This window comes from Stegodyphus dumicola, chromosome 2 (assembly GCF_044657685.1).
Source record: "Stegodyphus dumicola isolate Sdum_Otavi_A_Nest chromosome 2, ASM4465768v1".
In the NCBI taxonomy this organism is placed as follows: domain Eukaryota; kingdom Metazoa; phylum Arthropoda; class Arachnida; order Araneae; family Eresidae; genus Stegodyphus; species Stegodyphus dumicola.
Genome location: NC_140769.1, coordinates 25,444,039 through 25,468,336, shown reverse-complemented (window position 1 = coordinate 25,468,336; position 24,298 = coordinate 25,444,039). Strand labels below are relative to the sequence as shown.

General features: G+C 33.8%; 1 protein-coding gene across 3 annotated transcripts in view; it reads left to right on the top strand.

Moving 5' to 3' along the window:
* LOC118186109 (glutamate receptor ionotropic, kainate 2-like) overlaps positions 1–24,298 on the top strand; it is a 550,727-nt gene that overhangs the window by 294,678 nt on the left and 231,751 nt on the right. For all 3 annotated transcript variants that reach the window (XM_085810533.1, XM_085810531.1, XM_085810532.1), the window contains exon 2: positions 10,711–10,872. In XM_085810533.1, the coding sequence (XP_085666659.1) occupies positions 10,711–10,872 (162 nt within the window). The remainder of the gene's footprint in view (positions 1–10,710; positions 10,873–24,298) is intronic.

Sequence of the window (24,298 nt, the reverse complement as noted above, 5' to 3'; positions counted from 1 at the left end):
GGCCTGTCCCTTTTCCACCCCCTCTGCCTATTTTTCGAACCTCTATTACGGTTTTGGGAACATCTGAAGTCTTGTTTATGCGATTCCAGATGACTGAGATGAGATCATCAGCTGAGTCTTATTTATGCGACTAGAGATGACTGAGATGAGATCATCAGCTGAGTCTTGTTTATGCGACATAACAATTGTTTATGTGCATAAACTAAGCTGAGTTTTGTTTATGCGACTTTAGTTGGACTCAGCTGATGATCTCATTGTTCGAATATCGGCTGCTGCTGCGTGAATACCTGACATCTTTGCCAATGCACGCCAGTCGCTCCACGGACATGTATCGCTGCTGGTGGACGGAATTTTGAACAGTTGTTGGTGTAAAAATGCTAAAGTAATTTCCATTATATACTATTGTTATATCCATTTGCAGGGATGTTTTACTATTCGACCACATGCCGTACTGGGCTCATGGTGTGTTTTCTTTGGCTTATGACTAATTCGGCCAGTAATAATGAAGTTTATTAAATATTGACCGAATTTGTGAATTTGTTCATATTTCTATTTTTGTAACCATCTTAGAACTATATTCGCAAAAAAAGTTTTTGAAAATAATTCCCCGAGAAATTTGAATAACCGAACGTTTTTTATTTGAGAATATTTTCCTAAATTTTTGCTAAACATAGTTTATGTATTGTGTTTCCAGTGGCCCAAAGGCCAGTTTAAATTGGTAAAGGTACTAAAGTTAGCTACTTTTGGTTATATGTGAGGTTGCAAAGATGAATATTCTCCATGTGCTTGGTCATATTTAATCCCTAAGATTTTTCTCATACTACTTGTGTCATATTAAAATTGTTTGCGGCTACGTAGCGGAACGTCTCTCTCAAGTCAACGAAGAAGCTCGAATCTGTGCTCTTAATATTACTTTACTTTAGGAATGAAGTACGATTCTGTCATTCACAAATATTCTTTTCAAAATACCAATTTCTTTATTCCTTCAGCTTATATCAATCATAACACATTTATTTAGCTAAGTTACCTTCTTTAACCATCATATATTATTCACATGTCTTCCAAAGATACAAGGAATTCAAATCATGGATGGTTAATCTGTAAAAGAAATTAAGGCGAATATTACATAAGAAATTTTAACTGATTTTCTCCCCTGTTTCGGCATGCCTTTGTAGTGTAACGGCCAGCTCACTCGGCGCGTATTTGAGAGGTCCAGGCTCGAGTCGAGAGCATCGATCATTTTTCAAGACTTCTGATTTCAGATAACGTAAATTTCTACAAGTGGCGCTCAAACTAAAAGGTGGTGGATGATGATCTTTCATCACCAGGATTTGGCGATTGGCTTCCCCGATCCCCAGTCGTCCTTTAAAAGGGAGAGAATAATTTGCTTCCTCCTTCCAGCATGCCTTCGTGGCGTAACGGTTAGCACATTCGGCTCGTATGCGTGAGGTCCAGGTTCGAGTTCCGGCGCGGGCACTGATCATTTTCCATATCTCCTGCGTCAAGAAAACCTAATGGATCTAAACTTAGAAATATATAAATTGACGTATTAATAATATTTATTATAACTCTATATTATTTTAAAGAGACTATTCTTTTTAATTTAAACTTTTATAATAATTAATATGCAGTTATTTGATCCAATGACTGAAACATATAATATAATATAACGTTTTAAATAAGATGTTAGAAGTAATTTAGAGTCAAACAAAGTGAGAACAATCGTGCCCGCAGTTGCGTAAATAGAAATAATTGTAGCAATTCAGATCAAAGCACATTTAAATTTCATATTTTGTGAATAAAGACTACACTTTGTACAGCCGATTTAAATCATCACATGCTTATAGACATCAGCGGAAAAGAAAAGCTCTACCAAATAGTTGTATTAGGTTGAGGATATATTATGGTATATCCTTCGGGACTTTCTTACGAGTCATTGTTTCGGCATGTACAATAGTATTGAACGGCTTATTAAAGCAAACCGATTGTACTTGGAATAGAATATTATAGTAAGCGTTCTGTTACATAAAGCAATTTCAATTTTCGCTTTCAATAATCAACATCGGTCATTGATTAAGTAATCAGAACAGGCCTCGAAGACGTCTGATTATACAGTTGCATATACTGATGAGTAGAGGCATCCGAGGGCGTCGATTATGAAATATAATATACAATGACTTTTTCTATGTAATAATTTATAGAATGTCTCTCTGTAGGGACGTTTGTTGAGCTAAGAGTTAACTCAACCCACTAGCATTGAAAGAAAGGTTATTCGATTGCTGATTAGAGCATAGATGATTTTTCAAATTGGTTGGAAATGTGGTAAGTTAATGAAAATAACATAATTTTTGAAACAAATCTCTAGAGCAATACAGAGTCAAACGAAGTGAATGAAATTTTGCAGCTTTAAAGTCTTCAATGATTCTGCAATGTTTAAATTATTAAATTACCTTTGTGAAAATAAATTACTATTAGCCCAAATAGGAAATTTGCCCAGAAGGGCTATTAACTTTGTTTTGGCACTTTGCGTCGTCCACTATAAAATGGCGTTTCTCTTTTCAAATTGTTGCCACAAATATTAGAACGCTGCATTTTATTTAAAGAAATTAAATAATGAAGAATCTGCATAAATGTATGTGATAAAACAACTTCTTGCATTGTGATAAAACAACTGTACCTAGAGCCACTATACCCGATTACCGTACTTTGAAAGACGTCCGGGTGTCCGGCCCTGCTGTCACCTGTCACCTGTATCTACAGCCAACTGTACTGTACTTAGGAGTTGGCTATGTATGTATAATACAAATATATCAAACCCAGAAAATAACTCTCCAAAATCGACTCGCCAAGGAAAATAGTATCTTCCAAGCAGAACTACACGCAGTTCGAATGGGAATAGAATACTCAATCGATAGCAAATAACAAAATATCGATATTTTCTCAGTTAGTCAGTCAGCAATACTAGATCTACAAAATCTCAAACATACATCTGAAATAAATCAAGATATTTTTAATAACATTATCCAATATCCTCAAATATCACCAAACATTTATTGGATAAAGGCTCACGTAATAACGAAGGTTCTTGGTAACGAAGAAGCCGATTCAGCAGCCAAATCAGCTACTACCAACAATAATACTTCAAGAAAAATCTCCCGTCCGAAATCATACCTCAAGAAATATCTACATAAAATCAGCCTCCACATGTGGGAAGAAGAATGGACAACAATAAATACAGGAAGACAATTACATCAAATAGCACCTCATGTAAATGATACATGTAAAATGGTCAGTCGTTATATAAGCCGCTTTATAATTGCACATGAGCCGTTTCCCACATACCTCTTCAGAATAAACATCAATCAAACTCTGAGCAATGTGCATGTGGAAATAAAGGTGATCCATTCCATTATATTACTCAAAGTCAACTCATATTAAATTGCCTAATTCAAATATCAGTGCCTTACTTCGTTTTGCAATTAACAACAAACATTTGCAACAACAACAAACAACAAAAATGGAAAAATACAATCAAATATCTATCTTCAGTAGGCAAAACGTTATGTGAGCACTAACGTAATAGATGCCAAAATTCATTTTTGAAGCTGCAATTCATCTAAAATTAAATAATTATCTTAAAAACAAATTCATGCAATAATAATGATATAGTAAAAAAAGGGAAAAGAAGAGACAGAAGGTAGGGATTCATATAATAAACTTTATCTCAGGGAACTATTATGAACTATTATAAATTATAACTGTTGGCCTACTATTATTATACCTGTTATAACTACTATAATTATATCTAATAGATATGATATCAATCATGTACTATTTTAAATACTAACTTTAAAAATAAACTGAAGTGTATTAGGACTGTACCTACATTACTTATAGTAAACATTGGGTGTCCCACTCTATTTCCACCTGAACCTGTACATAGAGCCAATAAATTTTGAATAATGTAATCCTCTGCCAGAATATGAGCATTTTGAAGCCCTAATTTGGAATTTGTTTCATTATCTATTTCATATTTTGTAAACCTTTAAGGAATTTCTGATTAGAAAACTCAAGGATTTCAAAGTGAGGAATGGCAACACTGTATTGGGAAAATAAACACATTTTTATCTGCAGCGCGCGAGACTGTGTATCGGAAATTCTAAACATATGCCCTTTTTTAATTATTTTGCGATATTTCTGTTGCATTTAATTTTATTAAGTGCGAAGAACATGCTATTTAATATATAAAGGTAACATAGAAAACAATTAAAAGAAAGCTCCTTTGGGCGTAATGTAAAATCTGAAAAGCTTTCAGACTTTTTTTTTTTTTTTTTTTTTTTGGTAAATAGAAGGCAAACATTTTAGTTTCATTAAAATCATTTTATAAATATCTAACGTTTCATTATTTACATAAATATTTTTAACTTTTATGGAAATCAAATAGAAATATTCATTATTTTGCTTCGGATCAGTGAGAATAAAATGTTTACCATCAATAAAATATCAAAATTTCATGTATTATTGATATTACTAGAGCAATAAGTAGCAATGTATCAGGAAAAAATGAGATTTATAGTTCATTTCGGAGAATTTTGAGAATAAAAGAAAATTTTTACACATGCTCAGCGATGCTCATTGAAAAGCAACTGACAAAAGAATGTGTGGCTACCAATTTATTTTGCTGATAGTGCAACTTGTTTTTTAAAGGCATTTGATTCAGAAAATAACAAGTATCACAGTCTGAAGAGCTCTCTTCTCCAGCACTTCGGATCAGAAATTTAAAAAACGCTTAGCGCTAAATCGCTAAAACATATGAAAAAGAAAGAAAAATATTACTCTTATGTTTTAGATTTTATATGCATTGGAGAAAGAAACGTACCTTGTACGACTATTTCTAAGCAGAATAAAATAATATTTTACTCCAGTTTCCCCTAAAAATAATGGTTTATTTTCTTGCTTTATGTTTTACTTTTCAAACATGTCAAAGCCTAATGTAACGCATTTTATCAGATATTCCCTTTTAAATTTTGCATTAAAAATGTCACGAATTCATTCAGTAGCTCTTTCAAACTCATGTAATTTCCAGAAGAATTTCGGAAATTCGTTGATAATAATCCATACAAATCACGCGATGGGAATTTCATTGATTGAAAGCAATTTTGAATTTTGTAAGAATAAAATCTTAAAAGGTTTTTTATGACCGGAAGAAAAAAGTATGTATTCCAAACTCATTTCCATGTAAATTGTTTTCCGGCTTCATTGGCATTCCAAAAAGGGATTTCATTTTGCTCTGCTATAAACGTTATGTCTTCAAATATTCCTTATTTACTTTCATTCAAATGCAGAATTGTTACAGTTTCCAACAAAATTTGCATGAAACAAAATACCTTGCATTTATTTAGTTCCGAGTTTCAAATGGATATTACTTTTGAAGACTTACTTTAGAAACTTGATAACACTTTTTCTTCGGGTAATTTATTAATAAAATTTAGCACAGATTAATGAGTGGAATTGTAATTGCTTTAGTGATCATAAATTACCTTCTCCAAAATACAACTGAAAATTCTAGCTTTAGTTTAGCGATGTTATTATTGTTGTCTTTAATCCTCTTCAATTGGCCCACCAGCAGCCGAGTGGTAAAATCGCTGAACACTGGTAGTTCGGTCCGAGGTTCAAATCCCGCGAACGGGCTGGCTGCATGGGCGTTTTCGTGGTTTTCCCCATGTGCAACGTGTATACGAGCCAGTTTCCCTTAGAACGTCCTCCACGAAGGCATCCCTCCCCTTAGGCAGGTAGCCCTAGTGTGCTTTGCCGTATTCTCAATACACACAATACACGCACCTCTTCAATTGAGCTTGCAGACGGGTTCGAATCTCGCGATCGGGCTGCTTGCATGAGTGTTTTGATGGTTTTCCCCATGTGTAGCGTGATATTTCCCTAAGAACGTACTCCACTAAGGCAAAGGCATCCCTCCCCTTAGGCAGATAGCCATCGAGGCTTTGCCGTAATCATATAAACCATAAGCTGAAGAAGACAAATCATTTCCACGGATTTTAACATTATCCAGAGGCAAGAGTTAGGATGCAAGACTGATTTCCCTTAGTCTCCTGCTAACAGGGCGTTTGATTGAACATTATTTTAATTACAGCAGTATTTATTTAGAGCTCTGTTGTAGTAAAATAATTGGAGGGATTTGGTTTATCAATTCAACTAGATTAAGGATTCCTGACTTATAATTATCTCAGTTTTAATTTCGAAATGCACTGAGTCCTAACTATAACGTTCATAAAAAAGGTAAACGAAAGCTGCTTACCAAACCTGGAGACTTGCTTAGATTTGATTAGGTTAGGTGTGAATGCAGGGGCCATCTATTACGTACCCTGAGTAAGTAGGTAAAAGCTCCCTTTCTCAACTTATTCAGGATAACATCGCATCTTAGGAACCACAGTGCATTCTGGTGCTAATGTTGTTTTGGGTACAATTGACATTCGCAAGGTATACTGCCGGTTAAGGTGTCCCGTCTTATGTTAGGTCTGAGGCAGGTGGTTCATTTCACTGTTAGGTGGATTACACATTAAACAGACTAATGCATTATATAAAGGTATATATTTCACTGTTGCATAAGTAATACTTTAGCGTACTTGTGCTGGTGGAGCTGAATATGAAATGATTTTTCGTTAATCACAACTAGTCTTTCGTTGCTTAGAGATATATAAGCTTAGCCCCTTGCACTACTTATGAGTACCTTATATCCTGATTTCATTGAAAGCTTTTACGCATTCCGTTTTCCCGTGGAGTTGCACGTGGAAATATTGCATTTATATCTCATTGCTTTGTTTTGCTGTTGCATTCTTTTTGGCGGCTAATTTGCTTTAAGTAGCTGTTGATTTCTGGCAGCTAGAAAGCCAATAACTTTCGCAATTTTATTCCTTGAACGCTTATTTCTGAATGTATATTTTAGTAATGGGAATAAATCCCTTTCTGAACTTGGCTTCTTTAGATAAAGTAACACTGTTAATGACCCCTTTTTATGCAAGCACAGGAACCTGGTGAACAGAGGTTTCCTTGCATAGAAACGAAGACATTTTTACAAAACTATCCAACGTTAAACTAAAATTTAAGCAAAACAGCAATCTCAGTCTGGTCTCTATTGAATAAAACTATCGATATTGAAGGTGTGGCCGGCCAGTCGGTTTGGCGGTCAGGGAAGCTGACTGCGATACCAAAGGGCCAGGGTTCGAATCCCGGAGAAGGCATGGTTGTAACTGTCCGCTTCTTCATAGGAAAGGCGATGGTGGCCCACCTATTAGGTGCCTCCATAATAAAGAGACCACCACATCTGACCTTGTATAAATTAATGGACTGGGTTACATTTGTAATTGTTCACAATCTGCCTTTAGAAAAAAAAGTATTGAAGGTGATGAGATAGGACACTGTTATTCAGAAAGCAACAACAACAACAACAAAAAGAAAAAAAAAAAAAAAAAACTGCAACAGATGGGAGAAGCTCTATGGATTTATTTCGAAAAAAGATGCAAAGATATCCATTTCACTAAGTGCAAACGTTTTACGGACAATTTTCGCAGACCCAATGTCCAATTAGGATGGATTAAATTTGGAATTGTGATCATATTTTGAAACTAAGCATAGTTGAAATTTCAATTCATTGTTGAAAGCTTAATCATAAATTTGATATTTATTCTGCGAAAATTATCCATAGAGCTTCTGCATTTGGTGAATTAGATTTTCTTGAAGGTTTTCAGATTTATAAAATATGTGTTCTTTAGTGAATGCGAGTAATTTGAATTCAGTTCTTCTTAACATATTGAAAATCTTAGCTAAGCATGTTATTAATATTTTAGCTTATCATATTTTATTATTAATTTTGTTGACAGATGGATCTACGTTTATTTTTATATCGCTCCGTTCATTGCTTTCAGTATAAAATCATTGCGATCTTCCCATTTATTGCATTTTTTTTTTTTTTTTTTTTTTTTTTTTTGTCTGAAGAGGAGAAATCCGTGTCTCAACCTCGAAATCGATACAAATTTATTCAAATCTTCTCCAAACTATGATTTTCCGATTTTAAATGTCACTTACTTCTGATCGTCAAAAAAGGCATATTCAATTGTTAGTATTAGCAAACAGATGTTGAAAGAGAACCATTCTTATCGAAACAGAATTCTGAAATAAATTTGAAAAAAAATAAAATGTTAGCATAAATTGTATAAATCTGAAGCTTTTCTCTTAAGAAATAGTCTGTACCATTTTATTGCACTTTTGCTACAAAACGGTAGATATGCCCTAATCTTACGCTGTATAATTTACTATTTTATCAAACATATAAATGAAACTACTTGCTTTCATCATTCAAGTTCTATTGGGCAAACTTGGCAAACTTTTGCAATTCAGAATAAAATATTTTAACTCAAGCACTTTGAATGCATAATAGAAGATGAGTGGTATTCATGTTATTGAATTTCATTGCTAACGGTATACGAAAATAAAATCATTTATATTTATGAATGCATTTCTGAAGTACGAACAAACGCTCACTTTACATTTGCTCAAGACTCATTCTTATTTTTGAAATATGTAGATGAATGGTTTACAATAAATTTAAAAGTTTCAGACTCCAAAGCGTTTATAGCTGTTTTGGGTAAACTATATTAAAATTTTAATATTAAATTCTGATCGCTAGCATACAGTTTAATTTCAAAGAGACCATCTTCAGCCAGAGTGCTGTTTATAAGCTTTTGAAATTGAAATAAACTGGATATACTGCCAGAAGGAATGTTCACAATTATTGAGTATAGAAAAAGCAATTAATGTGAGGAATATGTATTGATACTTATAATTTTATGTAGTACTTCTAAATTTTAGAGTGATATTCCTGATTAATTTGAGCAATCCCTTAAGTAATTCTGACTTGAGGTTATACGGTATTTCTCCCGCCCTCGTAGTATGGTGGTCTGCACGCTGGGCGTGTATTCCAGAGGTCCGTGGTTCTATTCCTGGAAAAGACGTTGCTCATTTCACATGACCGCAGCTTCCCCAAAAATACCTAATATATCTACAGTGGCACCCGAACTAAAAGGCTGGTGGATGATGATTCTCCACACCCAGTATTTTGTAATTGGGTCCTCTAAAAACCGCAGTCGCCCTTTAAAAGGGGGCGTATATAAGGTATTTCTCCCGCCTTCTTAGCGTGCCTTCGTGGTGTAGTGGTCTGTACGCTGGACGCGTATTCCAGAAGTCCGTGGTTCGATTCCTGGTGCAGGCGTTGCTCATTTTTCATGACTCCTGCTTCCAAAAAATACCTAATGTCTCTACAAGGTGTATACCGAATGGTATCGTACAGAGGAATTACTTAAAACTACTGACATATTTTTAAGTGAAAAATGGTCTCTTTTTATATTGTAACGAAATTTGTACATATATAAGTAATTTTATTGAAATTATATGTAAAATTATATTTTTTGTGTGTAACGTAACATGAAATTCTAAAGAAGTGATACTCTGCAGGAAACATACGAATACAGGGGCAAGTCTATTTAACATTGAGTCAATGTCTATCTCGCTAAATTGGCTAGAAATCGCGAAGCTGGCAATGATTTTAGCAATTAGCTTTTGTCGACACATTTGACGAGAAGTCGCCAAAAGTCGACGGACTTGACTACCATTTGAGTCAGGTCTCTGCATAATTGTAATTGGTACTGTAACTGAAAAACTATATGCAACTGTAACCATATCTCACCCTTAGATGAAACTTTAACTGTGTATGGCTTCAAGTATTTCGAGAAATGGAATTTACTAAAGATTTCTGGGCGATATTTGCTCTCAGTAGTTTTTAGTTCAGAGTTGAACCCGGAGTATTTAGATATCTCCGTGTAAGCTTCGCTCATTAGATGTGCTTTGCAATTGCGTTGTGTTTAACGTTTTAAGTAATTTGACGTGTAATTACTGATTTTTCTCTGTGTTACTATGAAGAGCTGTACATATATTTTTGCAGGAAGCTCCATAACTGTGAAGTTTTCCTTTTGATAAAATAAATTGTATCAAGCTATCATCAATTATGTGTGCATTCAAACTGCCACGGACCCGTACGCACGCAACAATATTTTTAATTCCTGAAATTTATAAAGAAGAATAGGAAATAAAGCAATAAAGTTTAGAAAGAAATATTTACATAAAATATTTGGTATTACTTTTCTTTGGTGTTTAAAAGCACAATTATATTTTATGTTGTAAATAAATTTTAAAAGTTGCCACTTTCATTTCTGACATAATGGTTTTAGGTCTGAATACTGAATGGTCTTTAAATATTTTAGATATTTTTATTATAACGTCCAGTAATAAGTTTATATATAATGCTACTTAAATAATCTTTTTCTTCAATTATTCACGGCAACTTTTATTGCATTTACCTAATGCATATATTACAAGACACTTTTTAACTTTCCTCTTTTAACATTACATACGATGTAGAAAATTCTTCTGTTCTCATTAAGTAACATAGAAATAATTGATTCCTTTTCTTAAAATTTATTCAAAAGTTTTCCATTCCTTTTAAAGACCGGATACATGAAATTTATTTCTATGCATTTTGTCTTCGTTTTACTCATTTTTCGTATTTTAATGAGGAAAATTATAACTCATGTTCCCATTTATAGAAATAAAACATATCTTATGTAATGTGTTTTTTCTCAGGTGTTCTCTTTACTGAAGATCAGAAAGAAAGTCCGACAGAATTAGCATTTAAATACGCAGTGTACAAGATCAATAAAGACCGCGATATCTTGCCGAACACAACGCTCGTGTATGATATACAGTATGTACCTCGGGACGACAGCTTCCATGCTTCCAAAAAAGGTAAGCCTTGGAATTGTTTTTATTTATGGATTTCATGAACTGAACTGTTCTTAAGAAATTCATGCGAGAATATATTAGCATTTTCAAATTCGGAGTTATTTTGAAGAACCTAATGTAAGCAAACTGTACAAGCAATGAAAAATCATAGCAATGAAAAATCAATCTATGTACGTTAAGTCTGAGCTTAATTTAGTTTCCATTAATTATTATTATTTCCATTATAATTATTATTGCCTGTTATTAGCACCAGAGGGGCAATTACTCACGAAACTACTTTTTCAAAGTCGCTTTTAGAATTAAAAGTTGATCATTTACGTATACACAGAGGTTAACCACTTCTGTGTTCTAGAATCCTAATAGAATCACTATTCTATAAATTTATTTCAGTACTCAAATTCTATCAATGGCGTCTTTAACTCTTGTATTGTATTTTAAGTGTAAAACTTACTTCCATTACGCTTACAACGTTTACAACTTATTTTTTAAATGCTTAGAACCATATGAAAGAATAGAATGCTCAAAAATAGTATATATAGTCAAATGTTTGTTTTTCAGAAGATAGGGTATATATCCTTAAAGGCTTATAAAGTATATAACGCTTACAACTTCAGAAAACCAGAAAAAATTTGCAGCATCAATTGCACCATTCTCAGTGATAGCTAATCCTTTAGACGTTTCGATGTTTTAAAACAGTACCTACTTAAGCGCCAAATTCAAATAATTTCGACTGACAAACTTTGTTTTGTCCTTACTGTGCGCCAGAAAGTAAAGGTACCCTGTACCTGATACTTACCTGAGATTTTAGATTTATACCGAGTTTAAAAGTTTCCTATTCAAAAAACAATAATAATAAAATTTAGTACCATTTTACATTAGTACCATAATTTTAGGATCTAGAATTCATAATTTTGTCTTTGCAAAGTTGGCAACACTGATTTATTCTTACATTTGTCACTTGTTACATCGTGCACATTTTCTTAAGTTGGATTTAATTACTGCAAAGAAAAGGCTCCAACAATTCTACTAAGCGGAAAGATAAATTGCTCTCAGCCACGTAAGTGGAGCGGCAGCCAAATATGGCAGACAATTCGTAGAACGTTTAGCGTTATTTCCCCTGCAGGGATTTAATCCCTTCCCCGCGAAGCCTGTACGCATGCGTTTTAAAGCTGATGCATTTATGATGTTGAACTCCCAAGATGCTAGTTTTAGATACTCGATATTTCGGTCGGTGTTAAGTTGTAGAATGTGTGTGTGTGTGTGTGTGTTATTATGGCAAATCCTCGAGGGCTATCTGCCTAAGAGGAGGGATGCCTTCGTGGAGGACTTTCTAAGGTAAACTGGCTCGTATACACGTTACACATGGGGAAAACCACGAAAACGGCCATGCAGCCAGCCCGTTCGCGGGATTGGGACCTCGAACCGAACTACCAGTGTTCAGCGATTTTGCCGCTCGGCCGCTGGTGGGCCTTAAGTTGTAGAATGAAGAGTCGGCAGTGAACAGGTTAACTGGTTTTCGCATAGATAATTAAATCAAAAATTAATTTATTGATCATCTTTAATACTGCCGTAGTTAGAGGAGGGCTTGGAACACATGCCTGTTTACCTCTGTTAGACACCAGGCGTTCCAGTCCTCCGTAACTACCTACATACATATACGCTAAGAAAAAAATTACTTTTCCGCCCTTAAAAAATCCCTTAATAACCTGAACCATAAACAAGGCACGCTTTTGAAATTTTTTAATACAAGTTCAAAGTCTCAAAAAATGACATACAAACAGAACTTTGCTGCCCACCAGAAAATAAAGAAATAAATGAATAAAAAACTTTTGCCAGGCAAACTATAAATATGTAAAATATAGGTTTATTATTTAGCTCATATCTATGGAAGACGATGTATGTTCGATTTGCATTATTTGCCATGAAGGTATCGTAAATGAACCAAACCATGTATTAATCTATGAAACCATAAAAATTTTCGGCATTTCAGTAGTGTGTGTATATATTCAAATACACTCCGAGCTGAAATATGAAACAAATACCTACTTTGGGCGTAAGAAGAAAAAAAAAAAAAAAAAAAAAAAAAAAAACACGAAGTAAGAAAGATTACGGACGAAATAATTTAAACCAAACTTCGTTCATGATAAGTCACTACTAAAATACCCATACTTAGTTGCACTATGGACTGCTAAAAGCATTTATTCTTGAGAGGTCATTTAAACCATTTACTATTATTACTATTTAAAACAATGCCGAATTAAACTCTTAAATGGTAACTCAACCGGCTTGAAAGAATTTGCAGTGGCTACAAATATACTTAGTTCGCATCTCTGACATTGATTCAAATACTCTGTTATGTAGAGAAACTTTTATGTTAAACCACAATCCAGCGACATCCGACTCCAAAATAATGTATCAATCACAGCAAGCATCAGATGAAGAGAGAGACAGCGTGGTGTAATGGTAGCACACTCAGCACGTCTTCGAGAGGTCCAGGCTCAACTTCTGGCGAAGACATTGCTCAGTTTTCACGTTTCCTACGTCAGAGAAAACCTAATGTCTTGTGGATCATTAAGCGATCAGTGGCGATCGAACTAAAAGGTGGTGGACCATGATTTGGAGTCACCATGATTTGGAGATTGGATTCCCTAATCCCCAGTCGCCCTTTTAAAGGGAAATGATGTAAGATATTATCTCTCTTTTTCCAGCATGCCTTCGAGGTATAACGGTAACCACTCGGAGCGTTTTCGAGAGGTCACGTTCGAATCCCGGCTAAAGCACGATACATCTTTCGCATCTGCTGCGTCAAAATTTCTAATGACTCTATTGCTTTAAAGAAAAACAAAGTTTAGAATTACAGATCTATGTCCATGGCATACATCTCTTGAAAAGCAAAAGTTCTAGATACCATGGCAGTATACAATACAGCAGAGGATAGCAAGTACTCAGGGAAAAATCAAGACATAGGAATTACCCTAACAAAAGTTAAGAAGAAATTTCTTGTACGGCAATGAAAACTTGCAGAAGCTATCTAAAGAGTTTGAAAAGTAAATAAAATATTTTATGGAAATAAAGATATTCCAGATTCTTATTTTGCTAGGAAACGAATTATTTATCCCGTTACCGAAGAGGATTTATTGATCTTTGAAAAGAATAATAAGAGCAAGATGTGATTCTTTTTATCCCGATGGGAAGGAAACTACTTAAATCAAAACAATAACACTATGCAAACTCGATAATATGTTGCGTCGCCAGTATATTTTTCTGCCATGGAAGGAACAAAAGCGTATCTACTGTCATATAATATTTTAAAAATATGGTTCAGCAGAGAATTCAGCACAGCATCAGTAGTTCTACGGTTCAGTGAAAACGCTTTAAGCGAAAGATAAACGTATACATATCCCTAATATTTAAGAATATCAATTTTGGGCCCGCTTATTCAATTATCCATTACCCATGGTATTCGTTATCAATATTTCACTGCAGCCATTTCTTAAAAGCTAAATTATTAAATATTTATTATTCATAAAATGAAACCAAGAATAAGGATCTTTAGCATGAGGAAACACAACAACCCAAGTGTTAACCACTTATGTCTTTTGATGCCTGTTTAAACTATCAGTTCGAAAATGTATAATCAAACTTTAATCCAAAATAGGTTTTATTTCTTATGCTGTGTTTTTAGGAACGGTGAGGAAATCAGCCACAGGTGATGCTGATTTTCTAAAAGCTGTTTACCGGAAAAAAAGGAGATAACTAATAATAAAGCAGAACTAAATTGTTCAAATAATTGATGGACAGATATTAATTTATACAATTACTATGATATCGGTACTCATATAATATCTCAGCCTCTCTTGGCGACTTTTCTATTTTACGAATTACCTCAGCTTTCATAATTGTCCTCACCGACGACCCGTTTTGGAATTCTAATCGCAGCTCTTATGATTTGACCAAAACAACTCCTTCTTTCATTCTTTTTACTTTACTTGCCATCCGTTTCCATTTTCTGCTGGCTGCTTTGTCTCTGTCATCCATTTCCGTTTTAGGATGTTTAACAAGGTTTCATTGAAGTCTGAAACTTTCTTCAGAGATGGAAGTTCGAAAGGTGTTTACATAGCATAGGAATTTTTAAATCATTATTTCTCATTTGACTGTCAAGTAGCACGGTTGTTAATTTGGATTATTATAAATCAGCTAAGTTAGCTTGCCTTTTTGCACCAATGGTTGGATGGTTAATAAGCTTATATAGGAAATGTTTCCTTTTCATCCATTGATTCAGTAAAGGATATAGAACAAGTTGTACATTAACTAAGATAATTCTTAAAGTCTCAAGCTCCGGGGAATATCGCCACGAACACAAACTCACTTTGAAAACGTAATCCCCTGTCATACTATTACGCAGCATGAACCATCCAAAGATTTGCACCGGAACAAGGCTCACCGTGAAGAATCTATTACCGAACGTAACAGATCCACCATCATCACAGAGAATGCCGCAAGTGAAGACGTACTCCGTTGATATTCGAATTCCGTTGATACCTAGTCATTCAGATATGCCAACTCCTTCAGTACGATTGCAGCTTCATATCCGGCTATCTATACCTGTGAATATCAATAACACGCAAAGAGCAATCACGTTATGTGGCAGATATTAATCTGGAAGCAACATGATTTTCACATGATCGATTTTACTTTCTCAAGAGTCGGTACGCTGGATAATATGTTTGTTTAAATTCCGGACGGAGAACCAAATAATATTGTATTTTCTCAAGCATTGCGATAAAATAACGTTGATTTTCTGTTAAATAAAACCTGCAGTTTTATTCAAGTTTGGCAACTTTTGGCCTCCAGTATTCAATTTTTAGAGACATTAGGTATTTTGGAAGCAGGAGTGATGAAAAATAAGCAACGCCCTAGACGGGAATCAAAGCAAGGACTTCTGAGTTACGCGCCCAGAGTGCAGAAGACCACACCACGAAGGCACGCCGAGAAGGCCGGGAAAAATACCTTAATAACTCCTCCTTTTAAAGGGCGACTGGGATTTTAGGGAACCCAATCGAGTGTAAATGAAATGCAGCAAAAAATGTATACAATTTAATATGCCATACAAGGAAGTCATGTTGTGTCCTCGTCACAATTTTTATCTTTAATTTCTGGAGAATTAATGAAACTAATTCTTAAATTATCAAACTATTTTAGCTTAAAATTTTCATCTTTAATCTTATGATTTTCGTATTTCTTAATTTCAATATAAAAAAAAAAAAAAAAAAAAAAAAAAAAACTTTAAATTGCTTTAAATTTTCTCATCTATTATACGGTAATACAAAGGTTTCAGACTGAGATCTTATATTATATTTATTAGATTTTATGATTGCATATTCAAATCGAAATGCCATTTCAAAAGGTAATTGATGAATGCGTAAGTACCCATAAAAAAGCATTTATATTTCATATGATTAACACATCCTGAAACATTTCTTGTTCAAATTAGTTCGATAAAGAAATTTAAACCATAACTGGGTCTCAGATTTGTATTACTGATAAAAAATAATCAAAATTTACACATTGTTTAGTGACAAGTAATTAGGGTGTTTTCAAGCGCAAAGAGTATGAACTTTCAGCACAGAAAATGAGAAAGAAAGCATTTTATCCCAATTCCAATAAAACTGTTCTTGCAAACGATAGGTGCGTTACTTCTTCAAGGCTGACAAGATCATCAGCTTGATTAATATTCAAAGCCCAATTACTTTTATGTGAGAGGTAACAGATGTGTTTTATCTCTGTTAGTTATTAAACTTCCCTAATGTGTTCTGGTAGGCAGAAAAATGGTGAAGAGCATTGATCGAATAAAAGAAGATTTAAAACTAATTATTCCAATATCTTGTTTCCAGATGCTGAAAGAGCAGTAACGTTAATGCATTTGTTTCAGTTTTTAAGTGTAATTATTGTTTTTTTCCATATTTATCATTCTTATTAAATTTTTAATAAAATACAGTAGTTATACTTGAAATTTAATTGCTTCTTAATTTTGGTTTTGATTCTCAAGATTTCATTTATCTTGTTTTTCTTAAGCAGAATGAGATTTATGTACTTTATTTCGTTGTTCATTTATAATGAATATAAATGCCCTAATATAGGTATATTTTTATTATTCTCAGCTTGATATTTTGCGACGAAAAAATTTTGCGTTTAATGATAAGGAGAAAATTGTATATGCAAATTATTTCTAAAAAAATAAAAAATTAAAAAAAAAAAAAAAAAAAAAAAAAACTTTCAGAATTTATATTGCGCCAAAGAGGACGTTTTTTAACGTTTTGTGTGTTATTTGTATTTATTATATATCATGTTTTTCGCACTTAAACCACAAATTCAATTAAACAGCAGTTTCACGAAATATTTAAAAACAGCATATAGCATATCTTTAGAATGTCCGATACAAAGTCTCGCGCATACAGTGTTGCCACTGCTCGCCTTGAAATCTTTGAGTTTGTTAATAAAAAATTTGCTAAACGTTTACAAAATTTAAAATAGATAATTAAACAAATGCGAAATAAAAAATTCGGACTTCCAACTTCCCATATTCCGTTAGAGAACTGCGTTATTCAAAATTTAATGGCTCTAATGCCTTTGGCTTTTCACAACGCGAGAAACATTCATTCATTCATACGGATTCTTCATTACTTAGTTTCTTTAGCTGGAGTATTATTTGGTGGCAACAGTTTGAAAAAGGAACCGAAGCAAAGTGTTGTTTTGAGACTAATAGCCTTTTGGAAGTCTAACGCCCCTTTGGGCTAAAAAAAGCTCAATTGGGCTAAAAAAAGCTATTAACACAACATTTTTGAGTTATTTTTACTGAGATTGCTTCTGTCTTTCAAGCAGAAATTCCTTTTATGTACTCTTTTCTTTAATATTTTGCACTGGGGGAAAAATGCGAAAGTAACATAATATTTTTAACTTTATACTATTTCTTTACATTGAACTATTCTGTATGTCATTTGAATAGCATGCAACTAATGTTAAAACTCGCTAACATATCTTCAAGTAATTGAAGTACTTCGGATACGGCTAAAATCTGCCCTAATATAGGTATTTCCTATTCTCATATTATAAAGAAATGTTAGGATGACCTCATGTTCATAATTATTTAATTAGTTAACCTAAAAGAGCTATTAATCTCGAACACATGTTGTTTCACTTTTTATTCGAGTATGTTGCCATTCGGCAAACTGTCAAGCATTTCTCTTTCATATTGAATCTGCTCATTATGGACTAAAATATTAAGCTGTTTAAAAGTGATAGATGCAGTTCTTAAGAATATTACTTTTTTTACTTTTGAATAGGATTGATTAAATAAAAATCCTTTGAATTTATGATACGTCTAATTAAAAAAATCTATATTTTTGTACAAACACGTTATACATGTTTTCACTTTACAAACATACAGAATATCTAGAACGTTCCCATGTTAATTTCAATGTTAATTTACTTAGTATCCTATAAAATGGTTTGTTATTCTATCTGGGCTATCTCGACTCATAATCTTCACTGAAAAATCACATTTAACTTTGAAACAGCTGTTTAGGGCGACTATTGAAATCGGAACAGTTTCAGATTTATTTCTAGGATATATGATTCTATAATGAATAGTTTATTCCTATATGTTAAGAAATAAAAATTACAAATGCGACTATTTTGCTTCTTTGCCAAAGAATATGCTAAGTTATGGCAATTTATGATTAATAATCTAAGTTACATTTTCTAGTTTATCCAAATGTATGCTCGTTACTCATGGTTTGCAAATATGAATGCATATTGTTAATTACAAATTTCTCAAAGTTTGCATTCACTTACATTCTATCCCAAATCTTTATAAAAGCTAGAAATGTATTAAATTACCTAATTAAATACGGTTATTTAAAACATGTGGGCTTTGCACTGGAGTAAATATTCAACAAAAATATAAATTTGTAGTTTAGAAAAAATAGAAATAGGAAAAATAGGTGTCCCAATGTTATATGATTAATGTAAAAATTTCTCAATCATTACCACTCTCAAAGTTTCACAAACGAATTAGATGGCAATGGGCCCGTAATCACTTAGCATATGGTGACAAATAGATCTCTGTACTTTTCAGCGACATAATAAAAAATGGATGGTCCTGGCGGACAATCATATTGCTGGCATGACTCACGAAAAGAGCCTCACAGCTATTTCAGTAGAAAGAGTGGAGGTGGATCTGTTATGGTGTAGGCAGCTTTTGGTTCAACGGGCAAGTGGGTTTCACCGTTCTAGATGATCGGCAAAATGTGTCTAAATAAATAGAAACACTATAAGACTATGTTATGTATTTCCAGGAAACATTGGAGGACGGAATTGGATGTACCAGCAGGACAAGGTTCCCTTTCACACCTCTAATGGTCCAAACATTACTTAGATATGAACAATATCACTGTTCTTGAATGGCTACCAATGAACCAAGATCTAGAACATGTAAGATATTATATCTCGGAGAATTTACGAGAATGGAACGAGAATTTAAGGTAGTTTTCTACAGTGAGTGCGTTAAAGCAGCCATCGAAGGTGCATGGTACAAAGTAGAACCACCCTTATTTCAAAAGTTAGTTCTTTCGATGGAGAAACGCATATTCAACGTCATACAGAATAATGGGGCGAATTTGAAGCATTAAGTAATTTGAAATTGATCACAAGTTATTAAGATATTAATATTCTAGAAATTTTGAAGACGCATATTTTTCTGTGTTTTTGTTTTTTTATATAATACAAATTTTTAATTTAGTTGAATATTTACTGGAATGCAAGGCGCATGTGATGTAAATAAGCAGACTTTTATTTGGTGTTTATGTTTCTTACCATTTTTCTAAAACACGTAAATGCGGTACTTGAGTCTATAAACTTTTAGAATAGCGTGTATTTATCTTAAAAGCGCCGATTTCAATTTTAATTTAAATGCAAATTATATTTCAGCAATTTTAAATAAATGATAACATTCTTCATTTCGAATTTTGAAAGATTTCATCGACAAGGCAAAATTTAAGTTACTTTAATTTTATGCTTGATAATTACAAAATGATTCATAAAAATGAAAACATCAAAAGATAAAGAAGATATTTAAACTTATATAGCAGGTAATTTAAATGTATCGTCATTTGACATCTGTAAAATAATATTTACATATTATATAATATGTATGAAGAATATATGTATGTTTTAACATTCATATTTTGGTCATTGTTAATAAATTAATTAAACATTTATTAAATAACTTTCTCGAAAAATGAAAATAACATTATAAACCTTAGGTGTCGTGAACATTGTGAGTTTAAGAGAAAATAATGAGCGGTTTGTTAAAATTTAGATCAGATGAAAGATCTTTTAATATATAGCATTTTAATACTATTTAGCACAGTATAATAAGTTCATTTTACAGTACGCAACATCCTCAAAAATGATCATTACAACGCAGTTCGATCATCCATCTTTTCTGAACAACAATCTCTCTCGTTGCCATTCCGTAACATAGAAACTTACCTCTCATGGAGTTCGATAGTGGCGCGACATTCTCCCCACCTTGAGTTTGGGGATACAAACTCAAAACAGTAATATAATGATAATACATACATACAATTTTGAAATAACAATAACGTACATAATAATAATAGAAATATTTCAAAATATTAGAATGCAAATAGAAATCAATATTTTAGAGTTCAAACACAGAAAGTTCAAAAGTTTGTTTAGAAGTTTATAAATCCAGTCTTTTAACTGGTTTTATTTTTCGTCCTGAGCGAGACACGCGAACAGTTTCATTAGAGTCAGTATTAAGCTCAGGATTTTCAGCTACCACTTCCGGAACCTTCTGAGGTTCCGATACGACTTGCTCGTAATTTGGGGTCAATTCCAAAGGATACAGTCGTTGGATTAGTCTTAATATGTTTCCCTTTTCAGTTCGCAGTTTCACAAGTCTGATGATTCCATCTTTTCCTGGAAAGAGTTCCAGTACCCTCCCTAGCAGCCAATGGAGCCTTTTTTTATCATCTGTACCAATTAACACTATGTCACCTACATTTATTTTATCTTCTCTTTTGTTAACTGAAGAACGAAGGAAACCCAGATACTCCCTTTTAAACCTTCGTTTTAGATTTTCACGAACCTTTTGAATATGTCTCCATCTCAAAACAATATTAGTCTTTTCAATTTGATCCAAATCAGGAACATCATTTAATGGAATGTCCTGAAGAAACATTGAGGGGGTCAAGGTCTTCAGATCTTGTTCCTCGGATATGTAAGTTAACGGTCTGCTGTTCATGACAGATTCGCATTCACAGACGAGAGTCTGCATTTCCTCGTAAGACAAACAGGAGCGTCCAAGATTTTTTCTCAAAAGATCTTTCAAAATCCCAATCAAGCGTTCCCAGAAGCCTCCCCACCATGGAGAGGAGGGTGGGTTAAACTTCCAACGAATTTCGTTGACTCTAAATTCACTTTCAATTGTAGTCCAATCTAATTGTTTCAGAGCATTATTTACTCCTGTAAAATTAGTACCATTGTCTGAATACATCACAGAAATTCGTCCTCTTCTGGTTATAAACCTACGCATAGCTTGGATGAAGTCATTGGTACTCAGTGAAGGTATTAGCTCAAGATGGACAGCTCTAAATACGGCGCAAGTAAAAAGTACTATCCACACCTTTTGTTTAGATTTAGTCAACAGAGGTCCAGCTATATCTACACCTGATACTTGAAAAACTGCTGCTACTTCTGTTCGGTCTTTTGGAAGAGGCGGAAAAGGTACCTCAAGATGTTTTACCTTTTGCCTTTTACATGTTAAGCATTCTTTGATAACACTCCGGACAGTTCTTTTCCCTTTCACTATCCAAAATCTTTCCCGTAAAATAGTCAGTAGAGTTAATGTCCCAGCATGCTTGTTAGCAATATGTTCTTGGGCTATAAATCTTCTCACTGCCAGGTGTTTCGATGGTAGAATTATTGGAGAAATAAAATCTTTCGATTCTTCCTCATTTATCAATCTGGACTTCAATCGTAAAATTCTTTCTTCATCTTCAAATATTAGAAGACCTTTCAAATTTTTTCGTGTTTCTTCATTGGAGTAACATTCCTTTTGTATTACACGGAAAATAGTCCTTTGTGCATTTAACAATTCTTCATTTTGAAGTTCCTTACATTTTCTTAAGTCCTTGGCCTTTGGTTGAAAACGCAGTATCCAAGCCATAACCCTAATCATCTTTGAAAATCTAGAGAATCTTCTGGCTAACTGTAATGGAATTGACTCTAGCTGTGTGTTACTAGCAGAGATGACTGACTTTCGTTTCTCTATCTCTACTTCTTTTTCGTTAATATTTACAGCTGACTTTGGCCACTGCTCCTTCGGATTCTTCAACCAGGCTGGCCCTTGCCACCACTTGCGTTTCTGAAGTTGCCTAGGTCCACAACCTCTTGACAAAATGTCTGCTGGATTCTGGTCAATCGAAATATGGAACCAATCTTCCGAAATTGTCAATTTTCTAATTTCACTTATTCTGTTTGTAACGAATACCGACCACTGTTCTCGACGAGTTATCCACACAAGAACTGTGGAAGAATCTGTCCAAAAGTAAGTCTTGATGTTGGGAAGTTTTAGAGCTTGCTTCACAGAACTAAACAGCCTAGCACCTATGGTAGCAGCCATTAGTTCAAGTCGTGGTATAGTAATAGTCTTCGTTGGAGTTATTCGTGATTTGGCTTGAAGTAATTGAACAGTCACTGAACCCATACTGGATTCACTTCTTAAGAAAATGCATGCCGCATAAGCTGTCTTGCTGGCATCGACAAAAGTATGGATACTTAAATTGGATTCCTTCATCACACCTAACCATCTTGGAATTTTTATATTTTTGAGGTATTTCAGTTGTTTTGTCCATTTTAAAAAATTCTTCTTTATTTCATCATTCACTTCACCATCCCATGATTCTTTGCTCTTCCAAGCGACCTGCAGCAAAATCTTAGGCTGAATCATAACAGGTGCAAGGAAACCTATGGGATCAAATACTCGACTAACTAATGAAAGCATTTTCCTTTTAGTTACTTTTTCTCTTTCATCAAATTTCAAAAATTCGGTGTCTATATCCAAGGTATCTAAATCTTTGTCCCAAACCAGTCCTAATACCGATGATGTTTTACTTTCTGAAAATGCAGGAATGCCAGAACTTTCCCATCCTCTGAGATCAAACATTCCTTCTTTCATTACATTAGTTGCAGATTCGATGAATATTTCTAGTTCGTCATTATTTTGTACACTAGTTACGCAATTATCGACATAAAAACTATTTTGTAATTTTTTAAGAAATTCTTCAGAATATTTTTCTTTCCACGTTTCTTTGGATAAATGATGGTCAATAACCGCCATCAGCAAAAATGGACTACAAGTAATGCCAAATACCACACGGGTGTGACGAAATGTCTTCACTCTACCATCATCACCATACCAAAGAAATCGTAAAAAGTCTCGATCTCTTTCATTTAGAGATATCTGTAAAAAAGCTCTTCTGATGTCTGAAATCACACCAATTTCATGTAAGCGAAATCTTGCTAGAATAGACGGAATAGTTTCAATCAAATTAATTCCAGTCTCTAAGCAATCATTTAGAGATGGCTGATTAGAAAGCTTTGCCGAAGCATCAAAAACGGGTCTAATTTTCATGGAAGATAGTGAGGACGTTTCCTTAATGACTGGACGATGTGGGAGGTAATGAACAACGGGTAAAGACAACTCCTTTTGGGGAACTTCTTCAATCACTCCTTCCTGCAGCCATTCATTAAAGACTTCATGATACCTTTCACGATATCCGATTTTTTCCAACTTCTTCGTAGTAGATTCGAGTCTTTTCAAAGATAGGTCATAATTGTCAGGTAAGACTGCATGCTCAATCTTCCAAGGCATATCAACCTCGTATCTACCATTTTCTAATTGACGAACTGTTTCTTGGAAATGAACCATAATAGCTCTTCTTGACTCTTCTTTAGTTTTTTGTTCAACAGGATCTCGGATACCCAATAATTCTAAGTCCCACAACGATGAAGTAGGCAGGTCTTCTTGAGATAACATAGAAACTATAGTCATGTTTATATTGTGCTGATGTTCGGATTGAGGTACTTTACCCATCAAAGTCCAACCCAATTTTGTTTCTATAGCCACTAAACCTGTTCTTAGTTCTTCTCGTTTGCCAGTAAATAACTTCCCTGCAACGTCTGCCCCTAACAGTACTTCAATAGGGCCTGGATTCCCTTGGGTATCAGTTAAGCGTATTCCTTTATTTCCTAATTCGCAAATCCAAGAACCATTTCTTATGCTTGAAATATCATTACAAATAACATCATGGTCTACAGCATCTAATTTACACGAATATTT